This window comes from Perna viridis, chromosome 10 (assembly GCF_037379345.1).
Source record: "Perna viridis isolate PV_CMFRI_1.1 ecotype Kerala chromosome 10, ASM3737934v1, whole genome shotgun sequence".
NCBI classification, from domain to species: domain Eukaryota; kingdom Metazoa; phylum Mollusca; class Bivalvia; order Mytilida; family Mytilidae; genus Perna; species Perna viridis.
Genome location: NC_142454.1, coordinates 21,169,975 through 21,193,018, shown reverse-complemented (window position 1 = coordinate 21,193,018; position 23,044 = coordinate 21,169,975). Strand labels below are relative to the sequence as shown.

General features: G+C 32.2%; 1 protein-coding gene across 3 annotated transcripts; it reads left to right on the top strand.

The window, feature by feature from the left end:
• Positions 1-4,212: 4,212 nt before the first annotated feature.
• LOC148604925 (NFX1-type zinc finger-containing protein 1-like) lies at positions 4,213-23,013 on the top strand. Of its 3 annotated transcripts, none has more exons than XM_088547961.1 (3): positions 4,213-4,364; positions 15,731-19,432; positions 21,018-23,013. In XM_088547961.1, the coding sequence occupies exons 2-3, from the start codon at positions 15,943-15,945 to the stop codon at positions 21,188-21,190; spliced, it is 3,663 nt and encodes a 1,220-aa protein (XP_088404087.1). In that variant the 5' UTR covers positions 4,213-4,364; positions 15,731-15,942; the 3' UTR covers positions 21,191-23,013. The 3 variants fall into 3 exon arrangements, with proteins under 3 accessions (XP_088404087.1, XP_088404089.1, XP_088404090.1); XM_088547963.1 differs by having other exon boundaries at positions 4,234-4,364; positions 15,657-19,432; XM_088547964.1 differs by lacking the exon at positions 4,213-4,364 and adding an exon at positions 4,374-4,533.
• The last annotated feature ends 31 nt before the right edge of the window (positions 23,014-23,044 follow it).

Sequence of the window (23,044 nt, the reverse complement as noted above, 5' to 3'; positions counted from 1 at the left end):
ATGTCGAAGAGCGTATTTAAAAAAAAATTGCTCCACACCATTTAAACTATCATGGAAATACCTATCAAATCACATTTTTCTTAGGTATGGTGTGTGAATGCATTCATTTAATGCACAAAATCACCCGATATGTTTATGAAATAACCGCATATACATGGCTTGCTTGGGTCACTATGCCACCCCCTTTTTATATTTTACAGCTAAAGGTCTATATTGTGTCTAATAATTTATTGATCCCAATAAAAACAAATTCACCCTTCAGCACACATGTTACACATACTTTTAAGCACTTGTGTTAAATTTCTCTTCTGCTTATTTCCCATTCACAACTGGAAATTAAATAATACAAAATGATTATCATAATTATAATTTAACAACTTACCAGGGGCATGTTGAGGTAATGGTGTGTGCCCCCTTTTATCAAAGATAAAAAAGCAAATTAAGACTATTATAATCCATAAATATTGTATTGAATATGGCAATTTATCATTTTTTTTCATTAAACGTGTCATTTTGAATTCCTTTTAAATTGATTCTCATTATTACGCCTCCCCTTCTTTAAATCCTGGACCCACCTCTGCTTAATATATATATATATATATATATGTGCAAATTGAATGATTGCGAACACTTCAAATTACATATGATCAAATATAAGCATCATATTTTGACTGTGACTCATTGATGTCAGTTCAGTTTCTCAGAAATTACATATTTCTGCAGATTGTAAAGGTGCGAACAATATAATGGTCTAAATTATAAAAAAAAATGGCAATATCATTATCATTTTCAAGGTTGCAAAAAATGACAATGAAAGGGATTCATCATTTTATTTTTTGTTTAAATTGTGTTGTTATTATTGTTCAATGTGGTTAATTTGTCAATGTTAAAATTATGCCACAAAATTATTTCAGTCCATTTGAAAAAAAAGAGATATGTTTCGAAATCGTAAGAGCGCGAACATTTTCAATCTATAATAACCAGAAATGAAATATTGTACAAATGTATTACAGGTAAATATTTAACAAATATCAATTTATAACGAATTGCGACACCTGTAATCATTAAAAATTGCTCTTAATTTTTTTTTAACAACTTTTAAAATTGTGTCGTAGGATTATGATAGGTACGTTGCTTGCATAAAATGGAAGAACATTTTATTTGATCGACAAATCGAAATTATTCCCTTGCCCCATTCCCATTTGCCCATGTCCCATTTTCCTATTCCAATTCTCCATAGCCCAATCCCCATTCCACATTGCCCCTTTCCCCATGCTCCATTGCCCATACCAAATAAAATGGGAAGTTTGTTCCATACAGGTACTGTAACACATTCAGTACATGTTTTTTTTTTTTTTTTTTTTTTATTATTATTATTTTTTTTTTCTTTTTTGCTCTTAGGTATTTTTGTCGATATCTGCATTCATCTTCTACTCTCAATTTGAAAAGCAATCAAGGGAATCATAATTATAGTGACAATCAAAAGAATGTTATTCAGGGACAAAGATCAGGCATAGGAAATAGACAAAAACAACAAAGAACATAAAGTAACAATAAAAATACATTCAAAGTAACAGAAGTAACTCGGAATCCACTAAAAACTGGGGGCATGGACGAGGAACACCGGTAGGGTACACGTCCTCTGGCCATGGTTTTTCTAGAAACATTCATTTTCATGGTGCAAATAAATACAACATAGCGATCTACGAGTTCACGATGACCACCATAAAACTTCTTTAGTGATGACTTCAATCTTGTAGCAACAAAACTCTGTTCCAGAAGCCTATTTGTTAGAGTTCTAGGGCGATACAAAATGTCTGCATCGTTACGGCAATCTCTGGTATAAAGTAGAGTTGTGGTATGAAAACTCCATACGCAGGTGTTGAAGGGATTTTGCAATAGATGAAAGGAAATTTGACAATTCTGAAAGAAAAGTCATCACATGTGTCGTAAATTGTGGTCAGTAGTTTTCATTTTCGATCTCTTATTAGGTCAAGATATGATTGACTTTACAGTGTCTGTAGTATCCTTTATTTCAAGTTCTTCGGGTTAGATGTAATTTACCCTCAACGTGAAGCACTAGAGAAAAACGTTCTGGCTTAAATTGACTACTAATTATTTATATTTGAAACAATTTCCCTCTTTTAGAATTTTAATATAGGACCAGAAGCACAGCATTACATCTTGGTTTTTTGTCAAAACTTTAAAACAATATTGACGGCGCTCCTTTTTTCCTATTAACTATAATATAATGCAATATAAAATTGACAATTATCATAGAAAACATGTCAAAGGAGTTGTAGACAAATCAAATATTTTCAAGTTTTATCAAATCATTAAGCATCTTTTGGAATTCAGGTCGAACAGACTTGAGTATTTTCGCAATCGACTCAGGGATCTCATTTCAACATTTTGTTTTCTTTCTTAATATTCATTACCTTATTCGCCATTGTAGATTTGAATCGTCGTAATCCACTAGGGAGGGATCAGACATCCCATTTTACCATTCGTTTTCTGATTTGCCATTTCAGGTCGCAAAAAGTTGGGAATGGTTGCAATCGAATCTGGAGGTATTAAAGATCTCATTTCGACATTCATTTCCATTTTCTACATCTACCAAAGAATGTGAAGTTTTTCCCATACAAGTGATGTTAGTAGAGTCTAGACTGCTCATTTACTCTATTTCTTTGTATTAGTTATTTCAATTATTTCGTGTCTTTTACTGTTATCCGAATATATTCGTTTGATTACCCTAGACACCTGGTTCCCTTGATTATTCTTACATATATGTGTGATTTTGCAACTTTAATAACGTTTTATCATTAACATGATTAGTGTGGTCCTTGAATAGAGTTTAATGCAGGACAGTGGCGGTTTAAATGTGGATGGTGATCTTAAGTGTAGCGTGTATGTAAACAATGGAGACGTAGAATCCCTGAACATAAAAGAAAAGTAATATAGCTTCAGTATGGCCAGTATGTGCAATATTGTACATTAACTTGTTTTAGCTGTAATTTGGAAAAGTTTTGGATGCAACTTAATGTATATAATTTCAACATTTTGCAGTCTAAAAATGTAAACTGCGTCAATATTTCTTTTGTCTGACCATGTTAAGCACTCGCTTTTGTATCCTTAGTAATAAAACATGTATCAGGTATATTTCATGTAGTTTATTACCTAGACGGCGTGGTTAATCATGTGAAAGATACAAACAGCTCACCATGGCGCTTAATTGTTTTGATAAAATATTAGTTATAATATTACCAAATTCAGTTGCAAGTCATTGCCAGGTATATGATAAAAAAATAAACAGGAACTGATGTGCATCGTCCTACATATGAGATTATTTAATATATTTCAACGAGAGTGAGTTGTTCGTGTTTATCTTATCGAGCGCCTTCGCCGCGAATAGAGCTGAGCATGATAAACTCCTGTTTGAAAACAGTTGGAAAAAAATAAATAATCGCAGTTTTGCGAAGTTCAATGTATTAGTTTTTTTTCAGTTTTCCTAATCAAAATTTGTTTTACAAAAAGTTTTACAGTGCTGCAAAATTTCCTTTTTTGGGACGTTTTACGGCTAAGTAATACGTGACGTCACGTGTTGTGCAACTATACGATAATTTACATTCCCACACGACTTGTGGGAAATTGGAAATTATCGTTTAGCAAGATCAACGGGATTTTAAACAAAATAGCGATAAAACACATTATCACGAATCACAAATACATTATTTATAATTTCAGACTTCACCTTGTGAATAAGATAAAAATTATGTTTCATGTAATTTCATGCACGTTTATGACCAAGAATCAATATATGTTGTTTATTATTTTAAAGTCTCAACCGTTTCCTTATTATAGCCATTACATGTATGTATGCATCCATAAACAGAAACGAACTGTCAGGCGATTCTTTCAGGCTGCTCATGCAGATTTGTATTCCAGTAATAATATGTTTAACGGAAAGTTTCAAGATACACTATGTAGTTTGTTCTCTCTGTGAACTTAACCGGTTATATCAAGACCAGCTGTCTCATACTACCACTATACTTTTTCGCATATCTTTATAACAATTCAGGGTATAGAAAAGATATGTGGGTATTTATGGGTAGCAAAACGCACTTCATTATTCTGTTTAGTTATATAATTATCAAATCCGAAAGTGAAAGTGAATTTTTAGAAAATGCATTAATGGCATTTAATAACCATTACGTCACATTTCATTGTATCTACTTGATAGCACGTATACATAAAATCAATCGGAACCCTCAAGAGAGGAATGTTTTACTTTTTACTCTTGAATGTAATGAATAATATTTAATTATTCACTGATTTGATATTGCAGTAATTTTGTGTTTGATACGGTAAGTGTTTCCTCATTCTCCTTATTATTTTTTTTCGAGATTGATTTAAACATCGAATAAATTACCCACAACTACTCCATGACAACACTGCATTAACAAACGCAATAATATATTGGAATGATTTGTGGTACATTTTGAGCTTGAGATAAACATTGTATAGAACTAACAGGTAAACATGTAGCTGGATATGATACATTTTATTGGTTCAAAAGTTGTTTTTTTTATAATCTTTGAGTTGAATGGAAATTTTGTTTGTTATTGTTTGTTTGTATGTTTGTTTGTTTATGTTTTTGATTTGTTCTTAGAATATTAAGTTGTTTATGTCATCAGAATTTAAAAGTATACTGTGGTTTACATCACAATTTAGTATTCAAGCTTGAAATGTTGTGGAGAGATTTATTGATGTGGAGTAACAAACATATCGGTTGGAAAACAATTAGATAATGAAAGTATTTATTATATGACGATATTTCTTTGTTGTTGGATTATTCTGTATTTACTGTTGTGTTAAAAATATGTAAACCTATATTTCCATAATACATTCTTTAAAGAATATTGTTTTCATTGTGCTTTAAAAAACAAATGGGCTTAAAGAGAAGTATTGATAACAACTTAGCCGCCTAGTCAGTCATTCTAATGAGTCTGATAAACCTAGGGTAAGGACACAACTCTTACAATTCATTGTAACGTTTGTATTTAGCCTTTTTACATCGAGTGCATCTAAGCATCAAGATTACTTGGACTGATTTCATTCTGTTTTAAATATCAATTTGATAGACTTTGGTGATGGTAAAATTTTATATGATACCAACATATCACTGATTTCAAGAATTATGTCCCTTACCCTGGGTATACCCTCTTAAACAGGTGTTCTGTTTACCATAGTAGAAATGCATTTGATTGATATAAACGGAGTAGGACAGGATTCCGGATTGCATAGGATAATACTTATGCACCTACCATTTATAATACCACCATACTTCTGGTTTACTACATCCCGTTGAGTAGATATTATATCTAGATATTTATCCATTTTTCTGTCGTGTACCTTACCATGAAATGTACTTCCTATTTATCAGTATCTTGTTGAAACTATTTTTGTTCACGACTTTCGATTTTATAAAGGACAAATTGATGATATATAGATTAAAATTCATGATGCACAGTACTTTGTCAATTTTGACAACTGATGTCAGTATTTAAAAGATTTGTTAAATGTACATTGTTCTGTCCGTCTCTATTGCACCGTATAATAGTAGTATGGCTGTCCATCATTTTTATGACAATGAAGAGAAATCACCATGAACTTTTAACGGCCAACTGATGGTACGTAATACGCGAAGGAATTTGACTGATTATCAGTTTCTATGTCCATGTAAAATTATTTGGTGAACATAGAAATATTAAGCTCTCAACAAGATTAGGGTTTACGGACGAAAAAAATAATGCTAGAATTATGCAAGAATAGTTTTTTTTATGTTAAATTTTATTCTTTCAAAACGTTTTTAAATACAACTGAACATATGAATATTTGGTTGAACGTTTAAAAAAAAATAATTCAATTCAGATTCTTGTCCGATTTGTTATCAATTCCTTTCTATTTTTTGACATATTAGTCATGTTTATTATAAACAGTTCAAACACCTTTCAAAATGTGTTATATGCTTTGTTTATAAAAACAAATGAAATGCCCTTTAAATCCTCACATTACTTATGCTGTGTTCCGGTAAGCAGTTATTGACAAACATTATGCAATTAATTGTTAGCACACTTATTCAAATGCTGAAGTACCTAATCTCAAACAGTGGAAACGTATACACAATATTTCCCATAGTTGACATAAAAACGTAATTTTAAAAGTTATTGATGTTCAATAAATATCGTTTAATATTCTGGGTTCAATCCTTATCATGAATAAATGCTATTTAATGTCTAGATATTTAGTTTTCCTAATGAGGTCGTTTTATCTACGTCTTAAACGGCAAGATATTTGTGATATTAGTCCTTGAGGGTGTAATACGAACTAGTATTATGATAGGTTCCCCGTTGCGGTTTATAAGTTATAAGTTAGTAATCTTATTTAAAGTACGGTTATAGTGACGTCACGCATAGAAATACAATCACAAAATATATTAAAACATAGACATGCAGACATATAAAACATATATTATTTCCCCCAGACATTTGTCAAGAAAAGATTATTAAACTGTTTTGATGGCACTCAACCATTACAAAAGGTCATATTAGGGCACCACACCTCGACATGGGGGCAGTTTATTTTCTTACATGTATACCTGTAATGAACACTTTCACCTTAGTGGGGTGTTGTAAAATGTCGTAAAAGTGTGCCAACACAACAGATGCAATATCTATTTGCCATCAAGTTATTAACACATGATAAATTTATTCTGAAAATTAAAGGATGGGTTTTGCATACAGGGGGCACATTGTAAAATGCTTGATATGTCAGCATGATGCTGAAAGATTAAGGCATGGTGCAGCACCATGTTAAATTGATCTAGGGTAACATATGTTGATATATAGAAACAAGATTTTTTGGTAAAATATATAAAGTACTATCATAATACATAAATATAGCAAGCAAGATGGGGTGAAAATGAAACTAAAACAGCATAAAGGATAAAAGGATAAAAAGCACATAAAAGTGAAAAAAAAGGCTGAAAAAAAAAGAATGTAATGATAAAATATGTTCATATAGGTATCCAGCCTTTATGCTTTACAGCCTCTATGATATGAACAGTTTGGGCCTGCTCATGTGCAATTTAGTATTGAACTGATTAAGGTTTGATTAATACCTTAGTTGGTCTGGTAGACTTTTCTTAATCTTAGGGGCTGAATATCGAAAAGATTGAAGACCATCCCTGGTGCTTTTTACCATGGGTATTTAAGCTGAGTTGGTATACATGAAGTTATAGAAATTATTAAAAGAATGACTGTTTTATATATATATTTTTGGGTCTATGCAGAAATAACTTCAATCATGTCGCGTGCACTAAATAGAAGAAGATTATTTTGAAGTGTGCATCACGCGCATTGAGGCTATCTCATATAGACAAAAAAATAAAACAGTCATTCTTTTTAATTTAAATTTAGTATCAAATTTCAACGAGTCTTTCGCTGAAAAGGGTTGATGACGTCATAGTCATAAACAAACTTTGGTCTATGAGACGATGGATAATTTTTTTTTTATCCAATCAGAAAGCGTGTTACCTCTGATATTAACTTATTTCTAATTGATTCAAACTTTTGTAAACATATCGGACTTTCCTTAACAATGATTTTAAAAGTTTTAATACTTATCGTTCTCAAGCAGCTTTTCCTACGCGATGGAAGTAGTGATTTTTCCAGCAGTTTTTCATATGAAGCTTGTTTGGTCTTGATGTATATAAATCTTAAATTTTCTAAACGCAGTCGGCATTGAGTTCGCTTTGTCATTACGTGACACCAATGATGCTTAACTACGGAAACGTAATCGATGAAGCTTACAAACTCCCAGTTTAAACCAATAAATAATTCATTAAATACGAAACAGTTTATCAAATGAAGCTAATATTATGCCTGTTTTGTCATTGAGGCTCGTACAAATCGGTTTCAATGACAGTTAATGTCTCTGGATCTAAACCTTCTGTATTATCTAATTATTAGAGGGGTAATGTAGTATAAATATCTATTGCATGTTCAAATTTGATTTTTAAACAAATATACTGACGAAGCGAGAAAATGCGTCGGCTATCTTTTTTTTAAAGATAATACTTGTTTTCTTTTGGTAGTGTAAAGTGTGAAGTTCGAAGCGTAACGTCATATAGTACACCAGGTACGGATCCAAGAAAAGATGTGTAGGTGTATGTCCCATTTAAATCGGGATGGGAATATTTGCATGCAAATTTGACCATTCACATAATTTACACCGAAAAATTACATTCTTTTGATTACAGCTATAACCTTGGTTCCCTTGATTATTTTTACATTCTGCATAACAAAGTATACAAAGGGTGTCAATTGAAGGCGGATACAGAAATTCCTCTCGGTAAAATAAAAAAGAAAAAAACAAAAAAAAACAAAAACAACTTTAATTTGAAGTTTATTTTCATTGTAAATTAAATATCGATTATGAAAAAGGAGTTAAACGAATTTGAGTTGATGTTATGAGACTTTAACAGTGACATTACAAATATTTGCAGAAAAGCAGTAATACAACTTAGTTTATTTACGCGTATCGGTCATATCGGTCATCACATAAACCGACAGAGTTTTTATTAGAGGTTAATAACAAATAACTACTATCCTCGAAAAAAAGATAGCCGACGCATTTCCTCGCTTTTGTAGTCTATTAATAAAGTGTATACAAAATCCGATTCAGATTTTATTTGGTGAATTGTGGGATCACTGTGCTATGTTTCGTTGTTTGATCAATCATGTAAATTGTTCAACAAGTAAATCAATATTTATATGTAAAAGTAAAGATCTGTTTTTGATTGAAAATATTTTAGACACAAATGCCCCAACTTGAATTTCAATGTTATAACTTTTGACCAATGAAATGTATTACATTTATTCAATGATTGATTTAGATTGAAAATATTCCGGACAGAAATTGTCCCAATAAAGCCTCGAATTACACAGTTGCCATCACTTTTGTCTAATGAAAATGAGAGGCTCCATCGATTGCATTGCCATAGTATAGCATCATGCATGTCACGTGATACCAAAGCAAACTTGATTGCGACTGCGTCGGAATAACTAAATATTTTCAGAGATCACATTATAAATTATAAATTAATAGTTTTCGATGTTTTATTTTATTTTATTTTTTTTTAATTAATGATTATTTATTTTACTAATATTTTGGGTTTTTTTTACATTATTGTTTTTTTTCACAAATCCCCTCCCACAATTTACTTACATTGCTTCGTTCGGCATTAATTTTATTACGACTCCTAGCCGGAAAATCCTAGATCTGTCTTTGATTTCATTCCGTGGGACATTTCGATTATACCGCAGTCGAATAGTACAGTTGCGATCACTTCTAATCTATCTTTGATTCTGTCAGGGTTTGTTGTCATCGAACATTTCTAATCTGTCAGATACTGTTCGGACCCCTGGCACACATTGTTAGGATCTGTTAGGGCTTTGGACAACCTCTGTCATAATCTGCCATGAGTTGTCTCCTTAAATTGACTGTTCTAAGTAGAACTGTTATATTTTGCGTCATTCCCAATAGTATAACCTATAGCCAATTATTAAAGCAAAATCCATGAATTAGAAGACTTCCGAACAGATCTTGACCTATCCTTACAGTCACTAGCTAGAAAATACTTCTCTGACAAAATTAAATAAAGTACATATATGTGATTCAGAAAGAAAGACTTGTAACACCCGAATCCCCATTCGTACGAGGAAGCCTTGCTATGTTTGAAATTTTTTTTTCAATTTTTGACAAGACTTTTACATAAGGCATGCAGTACCAACAAAAATTATTGGAACAACCGTAACCTTGCTTGCAATACCAGGGGCTACTCCCCAGACTTAAAAGATTATAAGTATGTGTCGCAGTCACCAGTATGATACAGTGTACTTATATTGAAACAATTTTAGATATTTTATACAAGAAGTTTAAACCTTTATGAGACTCATACGTTTTGCAAGAATATTTTAGACTGAAATATGTGTGTCACAGTCACCCACATTAAGTTTAAACATGTGTTTTTTTTTCTTTCAAATAAAATAGATCGGACAAAGGTAAATCATACAAATTTAATCCTTTCCTAAGTCACCCACATAATAGTAAGATTGAATTTTTTCTAACATTTTAGTCAAAAACTTTTGACCTTTGTAGAAATAAAAGTGCTCACACTCATTTATTATCAATTATTATCATAATTTTTAATTACATTGTTTCATTAATTAAACTCTAATATGTAATGTATTGTGAAGTTTTGGATTATAAATATTTGTGACTTGTCACATAAGGGGAGAACCTCGTGGATCTACCACTGACAGATTTTTTAACTCCTTTTCTGTTATGAAACACGCACTTCATCGGCCAAATTCGATCAATAAATAGTAAACATAGGTGGGTCCCCGAGTTTTTATGGCAATGTGGATTTGGACAAGCTGTTTATTATTAATTAAATTAAAATACGTAGACAATGGTTCTTTAACACGATGGTCGTAGTACAAAATACATGTACACGTAACCATGCAACGGGTTAATTTTACCTTTGCGATTGAGTCAATGTGTTGATTTTATGGTGTAATTATCTAATAAATGTTCAAATTTTAACAGTCTCAATATTCTAGATTGGAAACTATGCTTTTATTTCTCTTGAAACGAGAGAGCGTGTTTATTTACATTATGCAAGTACATGTACATGTAGGGGGGATGTGTTGAATATATTTGTATCACAGGAAGTAATTTTCAATCCATTGCGTAAGTCAAAACAAAACAATTGAAGGGAATGACGGGAATTACGTAAAACGTTCAGTGACAAGGTCTATATCGGGTTTCCCAGGCTATGCAGAAATATCCTGATCTTGGTAGACTGAAAAAAAAAACAGCGAGAGAAAGTAATTATGAATGAATCAACTATCACATTATAAATGTTTGAGTGCACAGAACCGTGGACCCGTATAATTGGCATTTAACAAATCTTAATGTTATTAATTATTCAATAGTTTGCCTGCCTTTTATGAAATGCTTTTGTTTTATTTCATGCACGAGTTAATGCAGACATTTTGAAAGGGGTCAAAAATGGTTTCATACCCCGCAACCAGCTGGATCCGCCACTGTATTTCTTAGATTGTCGGTCAAATATATTTGAATGTATACTATTTATTTGTTACTGCTGCTGTCCCCTTCTATACTATACATGTAGCCTGACGCTCTTCTGCACAAATATATATCAGATTACAATTTCGGGGTATGAAACCATGAATAACAATGACATGTTCAAAATATATCGAGTTGAGACACTAGATACTAGTTAATTTTACCTTTGCGATTCAGTCAATATCTTGATTTGACAGTTTAATTTTCTTATGAACAGTTTTGATTTTGACAGTTTTAATATTGTCTGAATATAGCTGAAATATTGCTGCTCGGACGTTAAACCCCAACAAACAAACATTTAATATTCTTGATTCGAGAATATATTTCTCCTGAAACGAGATTTTTTACACCATGCATGTACATGTACATGTAGCTTATTAGATAGTTCCACACGGTTTTCATGTTATAACAGTTACTAATGCACACCAGATGTTTTCAAAGTGATAAATATGTTTTTCTTTTCTGGGATATTGTTTTTGTTTTTTTTTGTTTTTGTTTTTGTTTTTTTGTTTTTTTTTGGTTTTTGGTTTTTTGTTTTTTGTTTGTTTTTGGTTTGTTTTTGTTTTTTGTTTTTGTTTTTGTTTTTGTTTTTTTGTTTTTTTGCTGACATTATAACATTAAAACAATAATAAACAGAACAGTTTTACAAAACAGAAATATGAGAAAGTAAAAGGATATCTCAACAACTATCAACTAGGAAACAAATATGTACAAGATTTAGGAAATTTTCGAGAGAATCGTTAATTCTATAATTGTCCTTACAATGTATCATTTTGTGTCGAGGGGAGTGGACACAATAAATATATTAAATAAAGTCAAATCCATTTGGTTTTTGTTTGTTTGCTTTTTTCTTTTTTTTTCTCTATAAGCTGGGCGTTACTGTCGTGTGTGTTGGACACAATATACAGGTCTTGCCCATAGACTTCTAAAGTAAACCAATAAATAGAAAAGGAATTTCACTTTGAAAGTAAAAAATCATTTGTATGTGCATTTTAGAATAAAAAAGAATTTTGGTACACCAGAACACATCGCACTAAAACAATCAGTTTCCATTTTCCCTTTTATTTTGAGTTATTGAAGTAGAATGCTTTGAAAATGAAAAAAAAAATAACTAAAAAAATAAAAATAATGCAAAAAGAAAGCGCACTATATTTAGTAGTCTTCCTGTTTTGACATACAGCCGCTCAGGAATAATAAAGGACTGATACTTACAGTATGTAGCTTGACTGACATAAATATAATGCGTGAATACGTGTATATTGTTATACTTGTGGTTTTGAACATTTAAGGTTATAACTTAATTCTCACAAAGTTGGCACAGAATTCATTTTCATAACTTTTACAAACATCCTGTTATATAAATGTAATTAAATCAATTAGCATTGATTGGAGGGATTAATTACCACCTTCATTTTATTAGTTCTGACTAATTTTATACTACATTTTGTATTTTAAATATTTGATTAATATTTATGTTGTTGCTTTTCTATATAACTTCCATGCATGTGACTTTAAGCTCTTCAAAGATGAAACCTTTTAATATTATATTCAATACCCACTTTTTATTGGACCTTTTGGACACAGTAAATCAATTTCTCGCTCGTCGAACAACCAAAGCAAAGATGTAATATACATGACAGTAAATTATAAAATATTTAAATATTGAAGATTATAAGATGTATTTGAAAATTGGTATATTAAATAAATTGTGAAGAATATCTTTATGATAAATAGAATTATCAATTGGTTATTGTGAATAGCAAATATATAATAACTCTTGTCAAGAACACTCTGAAATTTAACATGTTAAATCTACGGCGGCGAATCTAGGCATTCTAGACTTGTGATCAAATTTCGCTTATTCACTCTTTTCTATTGATTCTCATAGTTTTTGTAAAACTGAAATTTGAAATAAAAAAAATGACTAAATACAATTATTTTCGTTACCTTAACCTCGATATAATAAATTCAGATTACAAAAAGGTATTTCTTTAAATCCTTTTAAGAGCAGAAAAGCTTGTGCATAAAATATTCGCACCGGACCTGTAGGCTTCTTCGACTGTTATCAACAACCTGAAAAAATCAGAGTCTTTCCTCAAAAACACTGTTACACCCCCCCCCCCCCCCCCAAAAAAAAAAAAAAAAAAAAAAAAAGGCGGAACACCTAGAGACAAACTATGTAGTTCATGGTAGAGATTCCTCATACTTTGTACAAATAATTCCAAATTATCTTCAAAATTACCGGAGAAGATGTTTTCAAAATGCCTGTTTTTTATTTTATTGACAATATATTTGTGCATTGTCAATGACGCTTTTTACAAAAAACGGTCGGCATTCCGATGGGGACAAATTGTGCAGATCTACTTGTTGACATATACCTTTTCTCTTATGAAGCTGACGTTATAGCTGATCTGACCTAAAAGAAGGATCATCGTTTGGCTAGATCCTTTTATCTCAATATATGGATGACATACAATAGTTACACAATCTTAGGATTTTGTACATCGCATCTACCCCAATAAACATGAGATGAAGGATACTACATACACTGTGAAGTCAGCCTCGTGTCTTGGCATACACTAAGAGATCAATGGTAAACGAAAACTATTAAACAAACTATATGACAAACATAATGACTTTTCATCCGTATATCAACTTTCCTTTCATCCGTGGCAACATACCTTCAGCCAATGGAGTTTTAATAAGTTTGGCCTGAGCATGCCGCAACTACGCAGACTTTTTGTATCGTATAATACTTCTTCCAATTGCGCTTCGGAAACAGGGATATGTTGCTACTAGATTGAAGTCATTACTACTAAATTTTGATGGTTGTCATAATAAATTCGTTGTTCGTTACAGTGTATCCATCTGCACCATGAAAATGGATTGATCAACGTATCATACTATTCCTTTCCTTATTCGTCTTCCTCGGACATGATTTTTATGAGCAACTCGCCAGTTGTTTCTAGAAATACAGAGGACAATTATTCTACCGGTGCACCTAGTCCATGCTTCCAATTTTCAGTAGAGTCCAAATTCCTCATTTACTTTTGTTACTTTGTATGTATTATTTTATGTTCTTTGTTGTGTTTGTCTTTTTTTCAATATCTGATCAGTGTCCCTGGTTTAGATCCTTTTGATTTCCGCTAGAATCTTGGTTTCCCTGATTTTTCTTTTACTGTTTTTGCTGTTGTAAAGCGTAGTTTTAACAAAGTATCTTATAGTCGACCTTCGTAGTTATTTCAATGAGTAATCAAGGGAACTAAGGTTATAGCTGTAATCAAACGAATGTACTCCAGGAACAAAGACCAGACATGGAAAACAGACATACACAACAAGGAACATAAATAACATCCTGCAAGTCTAATAGACACACAACGAGTCCATACCTTAATTAACTATTGGGACAGTTAACAAGTTTTACTAAATTATTCTTAAAAAACACAAGAATTGCTTAAGGTTTAACAGTATTTCAAAATCACTGTAGATCTCGTTTAAAATGTTGATTAGGTATATAAACATAAAATGAGAAGTTTAGTGTCTCAAGTCAACATTTCAAATAATAGTATTCAAGGAGTTTTAACCAATTTGGCCTTACAGATTGTTATTTTTAATATGTTAAGTTGTGTGGGATAAACAATGGCGAAATAAAGGCTCACGAAAGATATACATTTTATTTCAAGCGATATGCATCAAGTGAATTTTCATAGTGATATAAACATACTTATATTGAATGGCATGACATAAAACAAATGTGTTCTCTTTCCTAGGTAAGTAAAAAATCATATTTTTTTCCAATACTATAACAATTTCTTTTGTTTGTGTTTATGACCTTCATATTGCATTTGCCTTATATGCATCCCCTGTATTTTAATTCTTTAAGAAAATAATAAGCCAAATAAATCATTTTAGGAAAAAAGTACAAATTATTGTTGAATATTAAGTTTTGTGTTGTGTTCAAACCAAAGCGGGTTTTATTTTAGGCTCTTTTTTGTTACCATTTAATTAGGCAAATATATTTTATCTATCAAAATGAAAGCAGAGTTTTCCTACCTGCTTAATACTTCATGTCATCGTCCTACTTGCCACCCAAGTTTCCAACATAACTCTACTTGACAACCTGTTTTCATTGATATGATAATATTCCTAATTGGGTGTGGTCTGAACTATCTGAAGAAAACTATATAAAAATAATAACAGTAAACTCCAATTATTTCTGATTATCTTTGTTATATATGCAACAAAATTCACTATTTCACTTTTTAAAATGTCGATGAGCTTTGAATAAGCAAAGGACGAGGAGTTTTAATAGGTTTATCTAATTTAAATATGTCAACTTTGTTAAGCGTATTTAGGGGAAAACGAATAGGGGAAACGGTATCAAATGCTCATTAGCTGTTTTTATGGTAAATATCGCAAATTAATTTGTTTTATCGTTTCAGGCTGATGAAACTGACCATAACATGAAAGACATTTTTGTTTTTGTTTTTTGTTTTTTTTGTTTTTGTTTTTTTAGGAAGAAGATACATTTTTAGGACTACATAATTAACCTGTATCTATAAATACACCAATTCATCTATACCATGAAATACAGCTTGAAAGTGGCGCATCGGAAAATATTGGGAAAATATCACACGTCAACGATGTTATATCGAACAAACATGTTTTCAAAAAGCGAGTCGATATATTTCAACCCTATGTGACAACTCTGTCATTCCAGGACATAAAATGGATGACTCACAAAGAATCGCATATTCGTCTGCACTCAAAAACGAATTTGTATTAATACACGGCCCACCAGGGACAGGAAAGACATATGTTGGATTGCAAATAGCAAAAGATCTCTTGCAAAACAGAGTATTAGGGACAAATCAGTCCTTGTTAGTCGTATGCTTTACTGATCATGCTCTTGACCAGTATTTGGAAGGGTTAGCTGATTTCCTTCCCGTTGATGAAATTGTACGCATAGGTAATCAATGTAAAAATCCAGCAACTGAAATATTTTCTATAAAACATCACAGACGAAATGTACATATGTCAGTTATTGCTAAAGCAGAGAAAATAAACAAATTTATACTACGAAAAAAAGAGATATTGAATCTATTTCGAAAAAATGTCACAATAGCTACATTTCATACTTTACGTTCTTTTATACCTGATCAGTACATAGTTCAATTTCGCGACGACCCTCCGAAATATTGGCTTGAATGGTTGGGAGTGTCTGTAAAAGCCTGGTTCACAGCAGTCAAACAAAGATACAACAAATGTGAGGTTGGGCACAAACAACACCTGATATTTAACCAGAACGATCAATTAGAAGCAAATGAACTATACCAGGAGAATGATGATCAGCAATTTACACTCAATATAAACGATATCGGAATCGATATTCCCACTCAGTATGCATCTGTTATTAACGATATTAAAGATCCACGATGTCTCCATATTTTGACAGAGGAAGCTAACTTCATACTAGAAGAATTAAGATCGTCTACTCACGCATCTGACAGTTACATGAATGAAACGAAACAAATTTGGGGTTTACCGCGTAAGGAAAGATGGGATATGTATAGAGTTTGGATGAAAAATTTTTTGCAATATACAATTTTTCAGCAGGAAAAAGGAGAAAAAGATTATAACGGTTTATTAAAAAAATACAAATCAGCTAAGCTAAAACTTGATGAGAACATACTTAGAGCCGCCTCTGTCATTGGAATGACTTCATCATTTGCAGCAAGTTACAATGAACTGTTAAGGAGGGTTTGTCCAATAGTCGCAATTATAGATGGGACAGCAGAAGTACCAGAAGCTCACATAACATCAGTAACAAATCAAAACTGTGACCACGTTATTCTTATTGGCGATCATAAGCAACTTAAACTAAGACCCGCTTTACAAGAGCTGGCGATGAAGCATAATTTGTCATTATCTTTTTTGAAAGAAATGATGTCCAATGGGCTTAATTATCATTACTTACAGGAACAACATAGAATGAGACCAGAAATCGCAGACTTAGTTCTTCCTATCTATTCGGTGCTCAAAGACCATTTAAAGGACTTTGACAATATTAGAGGAGTGAAAGAGAACCTGTTCTTTGTTGATCACCAACACGATGAACAATATAATAAAGAGATCAAAAGTTTTTATAACGAGCATGAGGCTAAGTTTTTACTCGAATTATTCGGTTATCTGTTGAAACAAGGTTATAAAAACTCTGAAATAACCATTCTTGTAGCTTATACGGGTCAACTGTTATGCATTAAAGAAGAAATTAGGAAGAAGGCACAAAACAACATAAAAGTTTGTGTGTTAGACAACTACCAGGGAGAAGAGAACGACATCATTCTTCTTTCCCTTGTTCGCAACAATGGTCATGGTGATATGGGATTTCTTAACAAAAAATATCGAATATGTTTTGCTCTTTCCAGGGCTAGGATGGGTTTGTATATCATCGGTAACAGTGCAGTATTGTACGAAATATCAGAGTACTGGGGATCCATAATTAACCATTTATCCAAAAAAGGAAGAATTGGGGCGGCTTTGCCTCTATATTGTGGAATACACTTGGACAAGCCTGGAATAATGGCCAAAACCGGAAGCGATTTTAACAAATCCCCCGAAGGAGGTTGTCACAATCAATGTGAATTCCGTTTAAAATGTGGACACACATGTTCTCGCTTTTGTCATCCTCTTGATCAAACACATGATAAACCGTGCGATGCATATGTTGACCATGTTTTTAGTAAATGTGGGCATACTATAAAAGTCCCATGTCGACAAAAACAATTGCTTGTGAAAAATCATAGTTTAGATGTGTCGACAAAAAGGGATTTTTCAATTGAGTGTCCTTGTGTTCAAAAGCAAAAGAAAGAAAGAAAGAAAAACTACACGTCTGTTCAATTTGTTTTTGAAGATTGTGACTTACTTGTATTTCAATACAAATATGATACATATTTTGTATGTGGTCATCGTAGAACAATAACATGCAAAGAAAATGCGTCATTTAGAGAACAAAGTGGACCAACATGTATCAGTTGTCAAAAAAAATCGAATAAAAAAAAATGCATAAGGAAATGCACTAAAACCTTGTTATGTGGGCATAAGTGTCTAAGTTCGGACCGTTTTAATTGTTCTCCTTGCTCAGAGCGTTGCACTTTTAGTTGCGAACATTCATCATGTGACAACGTCTGCCTAGAATGCTGTGTTCCATGTCAAAAACCGTGCTTATGGATTTGTCCACACTACAAATGTACAAGACTATGCTTTGAAGAATGTGATAGACCTTTGTGCAACAATGATTGTCAAAAAACTATGAAATGTGGACATAAATGTCCAGGATTTTGCGGGGAACCTTGTCCAATGTCGTGTATACAGTGTAACCCAAACGAAATAGTAGGATTTACCAACTCAATGAAAAATAAAGTGGTTCAATTACAGGAATGTTTTCATAGCTTTGAGAGTAGTATGTTAGATGAGTATATGAACACTAATATTGACTCTCTTATAACACGTTGTCCAGAGTGTAAGACTATTATTCACAAACATCCCCGTTACAATATGGTATTAAGAAAAAAGAAAATGTTACTTGAAATAGCAAAGAAAGAAATAAGGACTCTTACTGAAAATGGTGTACCATCCTATTATTTTGTTGATATTATAAACCTCTCAAATATTGCTGATTACGTTTTAAAATTCCAGACATATGTTCAAATATTAATATACACAGATCAAACGCGATTTCAGGGTCTAGAACTGGAAACCCTTAAATGCTTCGCAGAAAACACATTCAAACTTGTCGAATATGCACAGCAGCTTCCGGTTGACGATGTTGAACAATGGTTATCAATTTGCGATCATCAGATTTTTAAAATGAAAGTTTATTGGATGTTGTGTCTCCTTGATTCAGATGAAACCATTGCATTCAAATTACTGCGTGTTATATCCGAACCACAAAGACAAACACCACTATCAAATGCTGATGAGATAGAAGATGACAATTACAAAATTGACAGACAAGATAAACTTTATAGCGTTGAATATTTTATAAAGCATGTTCTTGATACATTGGCATGTAATCGAATTGAAGATGTAGAGGAATATTTAGATTTGCTAGCAACGGTTATCAAAGACAAAGAATACACCTGTTGTGCAATGAACATTCCAAAACTAAAAATTGGCAGCACAATTCACGAAGACGACTGGAAAATGTGTGCAAATGGTAATAATGCATTTAATAATTTTACAAAATATTCAGATTAAGTTGTTTAAATTAATTACAGTAACAGTTTATTGCTTTATTCAAATAAACCGTGGAAGAGTAAAGGGAACCAAGGTTATAGCGGTAATCAAAATAATGTAATGCAGGGACAAAGACCAGACATGGACAACAGACATTTACAACAAAGAACACTAAAGTAACTAAAATCATACATACAAAGTAACAGCAACTCGGACTCCACTAAAAACTGGGAGCATGGACCAGGTGCATTGGTAGGGTAAGCGCCCTCTGCTTTTCTAGAAACACCCGCCGAGTTGCTCATAAAAAGTCAAGTCCGGGGTAGACAAACGAGGAAAGGAAAACTATGACCCGTTGAATACATCAGTTTTCATGGTGCTGATGGATACACCATAACGATCCACTAGTTCATGATGACGACCATAAAACTTCTGTAGTCTGTAGTGATGACTTCAATCTTGTAGCAACATAACCCTGTTCCAGAAGCCTATTTGTTAGAGTTCTTCCGCGATACAAAAAGTCTGCGTAGTTCCGGAAAGCTCTGAAAATATCAATCAACATCATTCTTGATAAAACAAAACTAAAGGCTCTTTAGAGCCCGAATCGCTCATGTGGCTGAATAAGCAACATAATATTTTTATAACAGGGGCTATGCTTTTTCTTGTATAAGAATTCCTACTGCTGATGCCTGAGGAACAATCATACAGTTTTCATTAACTTACGTTCATTAGCATCTGTGAAGTATTCTTTTTAAGAAATGATATTCAAGATTGTAAAAAAATGTCGAAAACGGAAAATAACTTACAAGTGGCTAAACAGATTAAAATGAAAGCTTGTCCACGGATAGATTTCATCATTTGAACTGTTTTAACAATGACAAAACCTAATGGTTTTGGAAATATGTGCGAATATCTTCTGTCTGGCCCTTACGTTGTATTTGTAGAAACGGCGACCGTCTTTCTCGACAAAACACCATAAGAAACGTTCATACCAAGTATGATGGTAATTTGATCTGGAAGTGTAAGAGGAGAAGATTTTTGAAAATAGCACAAAAACGTCGAAAGGTGTAATAACTCCAGCAAGGTTTTAATTTACAGATTAACACGATAAATTTACCACAGATAGATAATCATACTGAACATTTCGATTCTGGAGACATAATCGAAAAAACTTCTGTCATACCCCTTTGTTCAATTCTAGTAACGGTGACGTGACGTATCAAAAATCCTATGGAAATATTCTAAAATATTCTTACTAGGTCTTGTTCTTATTGGTCAAGTAATGTCAGGTGAGAACAGATTTGAAAAAATGTTGACGACGACGACGACCGACGCCAAGTGATAGAAATAGCTCACATTGCACTTTTGGCCGGGTGAGGTAATAGAACTGAATTAAATGCCTCATGCTTCATTATTACATTTTTATGTGGCTCAATAATAATTAAAGCAGTCTACCAGGCTATAATAAAAAAAAACCTTTAGTTGACCGTTTTCATTTATTGGTGATTATTCAATGAATGATAGCCTTCCAATTCTTGTTTAAATACTTTACGTTGATTATTTTTCAGGGCATTTAGTATTTGCTGTCTACAGTGATCGTTGTGAATTATGTAAGTTACGATTGCAAACGTTTAAAGACTCAAGATTAGCATGCGTTGTCACAAAAGGTGAAAATCAAATTAGTGCTGTTAAAACAGCAGCGTCAAATGTCACCGTATTGTATGAACGTAACTCTAAATAAGTAGCACCATCTCTTGAAGAATTGAAACAAGGCGAAAAGAACTTTCTTAAAGATCATTTACATAGAAAAGAATCTAGTATTTTTACCAAACCTCATCGGGGAAGTAATAAAAAGAACACCAAAGGCAAAGAAGAAGATTTAGACTCTGATACAAATTTAAGATTGAGATACCTTTTGCGGAAGTACCGCAAAATCCTCCAAGAAATTTGCCTGGTCAATATCATCAGCAAAAGCAGACGATAAGACTGCAAAATAAATAAAAAGTGGAAAAGGAAACTTCAGCACCAATTTGTCAGTGAAATTACGAAATGTTTTTTACAATGTGACATAAATTATAACCACGGTTAGGAAACATAAAGGGAAAACCAAGTATATTCAATATACACATTCACTTAGTACGTTAAATTTACTTAAGGATGGAGTAAAACTGTATTCAGTTATGATTTTGAACACATAGATGTCATAATCTTACTGGTCATTGCAATTTTTAAATTATATATTTTAATGCCTTGATAATATAAAGTATGTAGATTTTATACCACGCACGAGTTGAATCCTAAAATTTCTTTTTTTGCAAGAGTGACTATATTTTGGATTTTACGGATATCACATGTTGTGGCGATTAAAGAATTTATTTCACAGTATGAAATATTGAAACATTTAAACTTTGCTCATTCGATAATCACATTACCTTATTACGTGTTCATACTCATGTTTTATACACATATTGAATTGTTCACATTCTTTTTTCTTCCTTTTGTCGATGAAATTTTCAATTTTTAATCCATGCAATTTTTTATACATGTTATGTATTGAATTGTACACTGTCTTTGTTGTAAGTTACTTTTCAAATTATCATTCCATGCCAAGATCTGTAACTTGATGCTCAATTACAATCCAATTCCTAAATATCACACGTTTTATCACTTAACTTTCTTAACCATTTTCTATTTAAAACCATTTCTAATTGTTCCATATCCCGTCCATTGCCGGATGTAGGTATATCCATAAAAAATATGCTGAAGTATTCGGTGGTTTCATCACCAAGACACATTAGTTTTTAATGTTTACGGTTCTCGTTAGTTCTGTTTAAATAGGTAGTAAACTCTATTGCAAAAGCACTACCAATTTTGTAATGCTTCAACTCTATTTCTTGGTTGTTTTCAAAGTTATCGTGTCATGATTTTATTTTATCGGTAATTTGCGGCCTTTGACTTTGATATTAACAGATCGATAATGCCAGTCACAGGTCAGTTTACTACTTAGCATACGAGGGTTCCGCTCCTTGAAACGTCCAATGAAAAGTCGTCACAACACAATAAAGTTAAATGACTTTAGCGGCCTATGAACCACACCTCGATGTATTTATTAAATCCGACAAATATGCCTGTCCAATATTGTTTTTTACAGGTATTTACTTTTTATAATTTTTTTTCAACATTCAAAAACGAAAAAAAAATATTGTTTGTAAAGTACCGATTAAAACAGTTTTAAGCCATTAGCTTCTGATACTGGTTTTCTCAATGGATATCCTTAGGTATCCCGTCATAAGTACAGTATCAAAAACCATTGTTGATTTAATAAGTTTTTGTCAATATATATTTCAAATTTCCTGGCAACATAATTAGAATTAAATTTTAAATCCAACTTATAAATTAGATGCACTCATACAGTTTTGACAATATTTTTTAAAGAATTTACATCTGGATATAAGTGTGATATATAATGATAATTCAACAGAAACTGTTCGTGACTGTACCTACAATTATTTGCATCCAATTATTCAAACTTGTTTGTACAAAGCAAAAATAAAACTTGTAACATTACAACATTTTTGTTTATTTGAAATCAACT

What these genes read in the sequence shown, in the direction of transcription:
- LOC148604925 (XM_088547961.1), top strand. Translation starts at nt 15,943, where the DNA reads ATGGATGACTCACAAAGAATCGCATATTCGTCTGCACTCAAAAACGAA. An exon ending in CTGGAAAATGTGTGCAAATG is followed by an intron (nt 19,433 to 21,017) that starts GTAATAATGCAT and finishes ATTATTTTTCAG; the next exon opens with GGCATTTAGTATTTGCTGTC.